At 53.5% G+C, this 10,000-nt stretch overlaps 1 protein-coding gene across 3 annotated transcripts in view; it reads left to right on the plus strand.

Moving 5' to 3' along the window:
- The window catches only part of sfswap (splicing factor SWAP), a 55,565-nt gene that overhangs the window by 30,006 nt on the left and 15,559 nt on the right, over window positions 1-10,000 (plus strand). For all 3 annotated transcript variants that reach the window (XM_084693672.1, XM_084693673.1, XM_084693674.1), the window contains exon 13: window positions 886-1,079. In XM_084693672.1, the coding sequence (XP_084549798.1) occupies window positions 886-1,079 (194 nt within the window). The remainder of the gene's footprint in view (window positions 1-885; window positions 1,080-10,000) is intronic.

Below are 10,000 nucleotides of genomic sequence, written 5' to 3' on the forward strand. Positions count from 1 at the left end.
TGAGCTGGCTCAAACGCCGAAGTGTCTGGTAAATACTCCTCCTCTTCACCTCTCCCCGAAATCCTCTCAGAACAGGATGGTCAAATATCCGGTCAATATGCACATAAGCCACTTTCCCCCCCTTTTATGTGGGCCTTTTGTTCTTCTCTCGCTCTCGCCTCAGCTCTCCCCCCCCCCCCCTCCCTCTCTCCATCTCCTCCTCTGTCCTCCGCATCTCTCCCTCCCCCCTCCCTCTCTCCATCTCCTCCTCTGTCCTCCGCTTCTCTCCCTCCCCCCTCCCTCTCTCCATCTCCTCCTCTGTCCTCCGCTTCTCTCCCTCCCCCCTCCCTCCCCCCATCTCCTCCTCTGTCCTCCGCTTCTCTCCCTCCCCCCCTCCCTCTCTCCATCTCCTCCTCTGTCCTCCGCTTCTCTCCCTCCCCCCTCCCTCTCTCCATCTCCTCCTCTGTCCTCCGCTTCTCTCCCTCCCCCCCCTCCCTCTCTCCATCTCCTCCTCTCCTGGGGTTCACCTCCCTCTGGGTCTCGCTTCTCTCCTTCGCTCGCCTCCTTTGTCTTTTCCCTCCAAAAAACATCTCTCGGGGGGCGAAAAACACTTCTCTCTCTCTCTCTGTCTCCATTTCTCTCTCTCTCTCTGCTCCCCCCCCTCCCCATTCACTCCCTCCCCAGCCCCCCCCCCCCCCCACACTTTCAGCCACTCTGTCTCCTACGCCGAGTCCGTGACCTCGCGCCCTACCTACCACCTGAACCACTTCGCCCTCCGACGGAGGGGGAAGCCCCGGGGAAAAAAACACCTGTTCTCACCCCAAGTGCCGCGCTCTGACACACGGCTGTTTTCGGTGTCCATCCCCCTCACTCACGCCCACCCTCTCCCCCGTCCCCCGTCTCCAGCCAAGCAGCGCCTGGAGGACCGGCTGGCGGCGGCGGCCAGGGAGAAGCTGGCCCAGGCCTCCAAGGAGTCCAAGGAGAAGCAGCTGCAGGCGGAGAGGAAGCGCAAGGCGGCCCTCTTCCTCCAGGCCCTGCGCAACCCCCTCACGGGAGAGGTGGAGGCCAGGCAGCCCGACGACGCCCTGCTGATGCTGGAGGTCAGTCTGGGGGCGGGGCGGGGGGGGGGTTCGGCAAGGTCGTGCCTGGTGGGTGCTGGCTCTCTGGGCAGGGGGCGGGGGGGGTGTGAGTGTGTGTTTTTGCGTCTGTGTGTGTGTTTGTGGGCATGCATGCGTGGGTGCCGCTGCTGGCGCATGTGTGTGTGTGTGTGTGTGTGTGTTTGCATGTAGCGCTGGAAGCCCCTCTCCACAAGGCTGGCCGTGCGGAGATGAATGTCTGGTTCCTAATGGAGCCTCTTCATCTTCATCAACCTGAGCGAGGAGCAGACTTTAATTGGCGCTGCTGACAGTAATAGAGACTCCCAGGCGGATTGAAGGTGCGTGTGTGTGTCTGCATGCTTACGCGTTCACGGTCCGTAACCCCCCCCCCCTCCGGAAAAAAACACAATTGCGTCGATTCCGCTCGGGAGCGATGTCGTGATGTTGCCGTGATGTACACGGAACACAGATCCAGTCACTCATCGCAGAGCCTTTCTCAAACTCGTGACGATCCCAATCCCAGACGTCAAGCCCCGCAGTCAAGGCCCCGCGCACGCCCGCACGCACGCAGCCCCAGTGCCTCAGCAGGACACGCCCTCGCCTGCTGGTGTTTGTGCTCGGCCACAGTCGAGTGATCCGTTGCTGCGGATCGATGCGGAGACGCACTGTGCTGGGACCTGCTCTGCTGTTGTTGCCCAGACTCCTGCCCCTGGCTTTAATGATCAACACCGCCAAAGCGGTTATCAGATTTCTGCCGCTGTTCCGCCTCCGGGTCTTAAACTCTTTACACCCAGTCGGCGTCGAATTGGCTCGACGTGCCGCCCCGGTTTGCGTAGGCGTGAAGGTGTGTGTGTGTTTGGCTGTCTGTGTGTGTGTGTGTGTGTGTGTCGTAGCTGGAGTCCATGGATGGCAGTGTGGCAGTGTGTGTGCATGGCGACGGCGTCCACATCCCAACCTCCGTCGTGATCGCACGGTTGGTTTATCTTATCTGGGCCTCGCACTACCTCGGCCAGTTGTGGGTGTAATTTGTGGAATCAGACATTTAACCAACCAGCCATTGGCCTCGGGGGGATTTCCCTTCCTGTCTCTCCATCCCCCCCCGCCAGGGAGTTCTCTAACGGGGGAGAACATCATCCAGCAGTGGTCTTCCATGTTGTCCTACATGGTATCAGAGCACCTGTTATCTCCTCACGTGGCTGTCCCCACAGGCCGAGAGAGAGAGAGAGAGAGAGAGTGAGAGAGAGAAAAAAAGAGGGGATTAATAAATGCGAAGTGTGTGCTTTTAGTGGCTTCGTTTGATGGGATATTTCAGTCGGCATCCTCAAGCTACACTGCGTTTCAAATATCTCGCCTTCAGATCCCCCCCCCCCAGACGTTCTCTGGGCGAATCACGGATTGAAACGGTACTTCTGAAGGACGGAATGTCGTATGGGGGGGGGGGGAACCACGCGACCATCTGTAGATCAGAGCGGGCACCGATCACGGCGGAGCAGTGGCTGTTTCACCCCCGTGTTGGAGACCTCTCCTCTCTCCCAGCCCAGGCGGTCTGTTCGGCCCTCTGACACCCCCCCCCTCCCCCCCGCCGCCACGGGTCCACCCTGCTGATCCCAGCCCCATCCTAACCCGCGGCGAAAGCGCCCCGTCTGGTTTTTTTTACAAGCCCCTCCATCTCCCCCCCCCCCCCCCCCCCCCCCCCCTCGCTGATCCGTCCTAGCCTTGATCTATGGCTCCCCCCGTCTTCCCCCGGGGGTTATTGCCACGGCAACAAAACCTCTGGCCGCCCCTCTCCCCCCCCCCCCCCCCGCCGCAGTGGCGCGGCTCTGCAGAAGTTGTGTCTCGGCACAAATAAAAGCTGTTTATGCTCCCCTCGTCAAACGGAGCTGATTTGAGTGGCGGGGCAATGCGTGCCGAGCACCGGGTGGAAGCTGTACTCAGCCTAACCCTTAGGGTTTACGACGGGGAGGCGGCTTGTAAATCTCTCCGGAGGGGTTTCCAGGCAACGGGGCCGCGATTCTGCTCCAGATGCATCGCGTGCTCATTTGAGGGTGCGCTCCCTAAAAAGCCTTCTAAAGGTCTTATATAAATGTCTTCCATAGCTCTAGTTTCTTAGACCTGTTTTTTTTTGGGGGGGGGAAATGACAGGCGCTCTTGTATACGAGTGCCCTGTGTGTTCACCACACAGAGAGCTGTGTGCGCGCGAGTTGGTGAAAACCACCCGTTCCCGCCCCCGTCCCCGCCCCCCTCCCCTCTCTAAAGTAATGGACACACACTGTCAAAGACCCAGCTGTGAGCTGCGGGCCCTGTTTGAGCAATGTGGTTATTGTGATTCATGACTTGTTTGTACAGTCTGTGAATCCGCCCAATGCCTGTGAGGGGCTGGGCCAAAAGCTCCCAGGAACAACATGGTAGGGTCGGAGGTATACCTTTTTGATTTCCGAGTCCTCAAATTGACCAACCCCTTCCCAAACAATACAGGGATCTCTTCAAACGGCCGGGCCACCTCCAGGCGTTCTTCCCCTCCAGCTTTGACCCTCTCCGGCGCCGAATGAGACCCTGAGAGAGGGGGGGGCGTTTGATGTTGGGAACGCGTGCCTACATGGTAATGGGCTTCGGCAGATCCCTCTCATGTTGGCCCAGTAGCTGCCCGGAGACTGGGGACGAGCACCCGCTCAGCCAGGTGGGGCTTGGGCGGAGCTTGTCTTCTCGGGTTATTCCCTGCCAGCTGTCGGTGACACGCGTGTAGAGCGCGTTCAGCCAGGACACGCATGTAAGATGGCGCGAGAACGTTGTGCTGTCGTGGACTTTGGCGCATGAGGACTTCTTCCGGAAGTTGGGTCTTCGGTTTTATTGGGAAATCGTGACGCTTTGAGAGGCGACATCTTCACGACCAGTGAAGACGTCGCCTCTCAAAATCGGCAGGAGAACATACTTGGAGCGTTGTGTGAAGTGTTCTGGCTCGCCTGGCCCGCCGGCCTGCGTGGGTGAGAGTTGCGACGGCGCATTCCGGCTGCTAGCGGCCTCTGCGGTCTTTCCGTCTGCATGGCTGCGGGTCGGGCGGGTCGCGTATGCAGCGGGCCTGCGTGGGGAGGAGTCTGGCGTTGGAGAGCCGGCTCTCGGTCTCTCCAGCAGGGAGCACAGTCGGCGGTGGCACGAAAGGGGATTTACGTCCCCTTTTGTGAGGAAGCGTTTCATCCGGGAGCCGTGTCCGTGACTGGGGTTCGTCAGGAACACAGTGGAGCTGACTGGCTTTAGAAAGTGTCCAGTCACCACACCGCCCCGCCCCCCCCCCCTCCCAACATAAACATTTAGAAAAGCAGATAGGGCAGAAAGAGAGAAACCAACGAGTCATGTTTTTCCACTCTCTCTAGAATCCCGTGCAAAGCAGTTCCTGTCTCTCTCTGGGGTTGAGTTCCGAGAAAGCTAGCAGGGCGGTTTACCTCGACGAGGAGCTTTCTGTGCGTTAGACTCATCAATGCCATAGAATGCGCTCTGGAGACTTTGGCACAGTGGAGGCTTACAAAATGCGACCAAATGCAACCCGTGACAAGTTATCCGTGCCAGTCCTTCCCTTTGTCCCACTTTAATAATAACAATTAATAATTCATTTCATTTATAACTCACTCTCTATTGTGAATCTCAGAGTTGCGACAGTACATAGTAAAACATGGTTAAAAACAAACTAAGGTTTTTTAGGCCAGTCCAGTGCCTGTGTTGCCCTTTGGTGGTCAGGGTGGCTGGTCAGCCCTGTCACCCATGGTGCGGAGCTTGGTGTTGGGGACCCGGAGGAGCGAGCTGTTTGTGGATCAGTAGCCCGCAAAGCACCTAAATACAGGTTAATTTAGCCTAGCCTCAGTTCCCTTCAGTTCCAAGACTTGACCCAGTCATATGTGCTGATCAGATAGCCCACATTTGCACCGTGGCCAATACGAAAACAATCTGCGTCACTTTGTTCTCTGTTCTCGCAAAATGTTGTCTATTTCATCTCCTTCGAAGCCTTCACTCTCCCTCCCTTTCCTCTCGCCCTTTCTCTCGCTCTCTTTTTCTTTCGCGCGCTCACCCTCTCCATTGTCCTCCTTCCATCTCTCACCCAGCCACGTTCTCTCTCTGTCTCTCTGTCTCTCTGTCTCTCTGTCTCTGTCTCTCTCTCTCTCTCTCTCTCTCTCTCTCTCTCTGTCTCTGTCTCTCTCTCTGTCTCTCTCTCTCTGTCTCTCTCTCTCTCTCTCTCTCTCTCTCTCTCTTCGTCTCTCGTCTCTTCGTCACATGTCCTTTGGTATCAATTGTTTCATAAAACCATTTTTTTTTCTTCCTCCTTGCACTGTTTAGTTATTGCAGTGTGGGAAAATGGGTGGCGGTGCCTGCCAGGCTGCCACACACCACTTACTGCCCAGACACCAGGCTCCATCTCTGGATACAATATGTACCGGCCCTCCCTCCTCCCCTCTGGAGGATATCACTCTCTGCGTGGTGTAATACCCGGTCAAAGCTCCGATCCTGCTGCAAGCTTAGCGCGGATTGAGAGGCTCGAGCAGATTACAATTAAAAACTGTCGACCTTCTGCAACACCCCTGCCTCCTCCTCCCTTTCGTCCCTCGCTCCCCCACCAGCCTGCCTCCTCCCAGCTTGTGCCTCAGTCTGGAGGGATGACGAGGGCTGGGATCGCGGGAACGTTCGCTCCCTCAGCCGCAATCTGGATTGGATCAAGAAGGAGGAAAAAAAAGAAAACATCTCCCTCTGCATTTATAGGCAGAGACGCCTGACAAAGCACTTAGGGTTCTCTTTCTTCAGTTCTTTCTCTCTTTTTTTTCCTCTTTCTTTTCCTCTCTCTTCCTCTCGCTTTTCATCCGACTGTTTTATTGTCCTCTTTGAGGATTCGATTTTCTCGAGTACTAATGAAACGGCGTCAGAAACACCCCAAACCACAGGGCCAGAGGGCAAAGCTCTCAGTGCGATCACGACGGAGGTTGGGATGTGGAGAGCCACTGACTTTCCTCTCTTCTTTCTTCTCCTCTCGCTCGCCCGTTTCCCAGGGTAACAAAATGCAACCAAAACTTTGCCCCGAAAAATCGAGATCGATGGGGCTCAAGGAAAACAAGACTTATGTGAGCCTGTTTGGAGAGCTCAATCACGGCTCTGCCTCGACTTTGAATTAATTAGTTTAAACACGAGTTCTGGCCAGAGATTTGTGAGCATTCTGCATCACACTGCGAACTGGAATAAATTGGACGAGCATTAGTCCTCGATTATACGCAGTGTGACCTCAGCAGAAGAAAACTCGCTCGCTGTTGAGCACTGATTTGTCACAGGGAAGGAAAAAGACCCTGATGTCGGGAGCCAAACTCGCCCCTCGATCCGTGTGTTTTGTTCCGTTTTTTTCGTTTGTCGTCCTTTTGGGGGGTTTGAGGCAAACCTGGCAGCCCTTCTTGGCTGGTAACTCAAAGCAGAGTTGATGGCGGCTGGGGCAGGAGAAAACACCACCTCTGTCCCTGGCACCTGGCACTACCAGGAAACCAACCCTCCACACCTCACTTTGAACCCGGAGGGAGTGCAGGTGTCCAACTCATTAAGGATTAGTATTAATGAGTCGTTTGTCTAGAGGACATTCCTGCTATGCATTTGCTCTATTGTGCCACGGTTTTAAACTGTAAGTGACAGAAATATCGTGCGCCATTACTGTTATAATTGTAATGCAATCCCAAAACTGGACACATTAGGGCAGTTAGTCAATCTGTTTACTCAAGTATGTAGATTTCTGTAAACAAGCCATGTGTGGTCATCTAACTCCAGTTTGTGAGTATTGCTTTTCACCTTGACTGTACTCTGTCTAATTAAGGTGTGTGTGTGTGTGTGTGTGTGTGTGCCAGCTGGCCACATTGCTGTGCTGTTTCTGATTAATTGAATCCTAAATCAGTCAGAGTAGACCATGTCCCTCTCCCACGCACCACGCGTATTGGTTTATTTATGGGATCAATCTCATAGAAAAGGCCCCTGCATATTGATGCCTTTAAATCTCATCTGATGATTGATTGAGTATTTTCCACTCTCTGAAAGCACGCAGGCCCTTCTATTTGACTGAAACGACCGTGTTTGCCAAGATTCTGTGTGTCAATGTTAACACAATCAGTTTTTTTTTTTTCTTTTTCTCATACACTCTGCGGACAAATAACCCCTTCCTGCTTGTTCATGATTCATTCGTGTTATTATAACTGCTGGGGGTCTAGATGTTAAGAGACAGCCTTCCGATCACTTATTTTAAAATAGTTAAACGCAAAGTATGACAAAGACGTGCCAGTTTGTCGGTGCTTTGAGACGGAAATTCTCCAAACTGCCGGAAAAGGACCGTAGCGTCTGTGAAACGATCCACGCTGCTCTCCAGTAGCTCAGCTCGGTTCAGTCAGTGAGAGGAGGTTTGGTCTCAGCAGTGTGTCTCTTCATTCAGCCTCTGCTCGCCTGCCAGATCTTAGCCTTGCAAAGGCAGAAGAAATGATTCAGGTCAATAAGATACGTCCTCGACCAGCTAGCTACTTCAGTTAGCTATATGGAGAATTTGACTGTGCAGGCTTGGTCCTTCTGAAAGTGGATGTAGTCAGTATCCATGTGAGTCTAGGCCACCTAATATGACTTAGGTCTAGTCTAGGCTACCTAATATGACTTGGGTCTAGTCTAGGCTACCTAATATAACTTAGGTCTAGTCTAGGCTACCTAATAAGACTTAGGTCTGTAGGCTACCTAATATAACTTAGGTCTAGTCTAGGCCAGCTAATATGACTTAAGTCTGTAGGCTACCACAGTTCCAGAGTGGGCTCCCTCTCCTCTCCCCTCCTCTCCAAACTGGAAAGCGAGAGCCGTACCAGAGCTCCTTGTCTCGGGGCTACCACAGGGCAGAACAGAGGGCGGCTCCCCCGGGGTGGCTGTCGCCTGTCTGGAGCAGGTACTGGAGAGCCCCTGTCAGAGCCCCACTAATGGACCTGATCAATGACAGACCCTGGGGGAGGAGGACCAAATCAAACCCAGATAACCCACTTCACCATTTCATTGCATTTCTTCTTTTTTTTTCTTCTTCTTTTTTTTCCCTCCCTTTTCCTTAAGTAGTTTTGTTCTTTCTTCTCTCGCTTTCTTCACACCTTTCCTTCGCTCGTTCCGTGACTTTCCCCTCTCTCTCCCGCTTCAGCTTTTCCTCACTCCCTTGTTTTCCCCTTTCCACTGTCTTTTTCTGGCCCGTGGATCCATATAAATGGGTTCCCTGGTGTGTGTCATATTGGTGTTTGATGGCCCTTCCTAGTTCCCCATGGAGACCAGCTATGCCTAATGGCTCTCTAAGGGAGCCTTCAAGCACAGAACAAGCTACTGGGCTACAGAGCTATCACAGTCAGACTCTTTTGTCCTCCCCTCACCCCCCCAGCTTTGTCCTACAATGTATTGGTAATTGCAGTTTTAAATCAATTTCAGATTCAAAGAACTCTTTTTTTTTCATAGCCTTAGCCAATCCCCTTGTCCTTATCCGCTCACATCCATTTACACAACCACTCACACTCGCGTGTTAAGGCAGAGTAAGTTGTCTTTATTCTTCAGAAGGGGAGTCACCCATTCTCTCATCATTATCCCCACCGAAAGAAGGTGTAGTTCTCTCTGGTACCAGCAGGGAGTAGTCTCCTTCTCTCTCCCTCTGTCCCTCCACCCACGCATTGTCTTGCTCCCTCACTGGGTCGCGTTCCAGGTCAGCTTGTCTATTTCGCGTCCGTATCTGGGGAACCATGGGTTTTAACGGGAACAGGCAGACGGGCTTTCAGGAGCTGGCAAATCCCCTCATCATCCGGTCGCCCTCAATCATGCGGCTCCGGCCTCAGCTCCACCAGTACAGGTTAGCTTAGGTTAACGGGGCCTCGACCAGGCATCAGTCTCACATCTGTCCCAGGGAAGTCAAATGGCTGAGCGGTGAGGGAGTTGGGCTAGTAATCAGAAGGTTGCCGGATCGATTCCCCGCTGTGCCAAATTACATTGTGTCCTTGGGCAAGGCACTTCACCCTACTTGCCTCGGGGGGAATGTCCCTGTACTTACTGTAAGTCGCTCTGGATAAGAGTGTCTGCTAAATGACTCAATGTACAAAAATGTCTATTCCTGTGTCCTCCAGCCCCTCTCCCTCACTGACCCTGGTTGCCTAGTGTCCATAGCATACACGTCGATAAGCCTTTTTTTCACCTCAATGCTAGCTGGTCTGTCTGGGTTTTTAGTTTAACTTTTTTTTGCTCAGACTTGCGAGGTGTCTGTTGGTGGCAGATGCTGTGCAGTGTCCTTTGGTGGCAAATATCCGTAGCTCTTGGCTTTAGTGCAGCTGCACGCATTTATATTTATTTGTCGCGAAACCGCCCGTCCACAAGACTTCACCGTTAATACTTTACGTTGTCTTTGCACTACACCTTTTAACGTCGTACAAGTTCTCGAGATAACCGAGCCACAGACAGATTCCTGCCTCGTTGTCAAGATACCGTAGGACTGCTGAGGAACCTTGACGGCTTTAACTCAGCAGGTATGACTCACCGCTGCCGATTGCCAGCACGTCACCCCGCATGAACCCTTTAAAACACTTCCTCTGTCACGCCGACGCCTAGCGTGGGATCAGGTAGCCGTGATGTGATGTAAATTACAGGCCAAACTATTTACTCCTCCGGTGTGTTCGGAGTCACCTTAGCTAGAGCCGACCTCGTAGGCTCTGGCCACACAGTCATCGTAACCTGGCTTGTCTGAATGCTAATGAGTTTAATGGAATAGCGTTGTCCCTTGTGTGTTTTGGGAATTGGGTTTGATTGCCTTGTACGCATGTGAGTGTCTGTTCTCTCCTGGAACGTTGTTTGCAGAATGACCTCGAGGAACCCACGACGTGACCTAATCAGAACAAGGACAAACGTGTGGGCGCACACCCACACAC

This window comes from Hypomesus nipponensis, chromosome 27, assembly GCF_054491055.1.
Source record: "Hypomesus nipponensis isolate SF chromosome 27, ASM5449105v1, whole genome shotgun sequence".
Lineage (NCBI taxonomy): Eukaryota > Metazoa > Chordata > Actinopteri > Osmeriformes > Osmeridae > Hypomesus > Hypomesus nipponensis.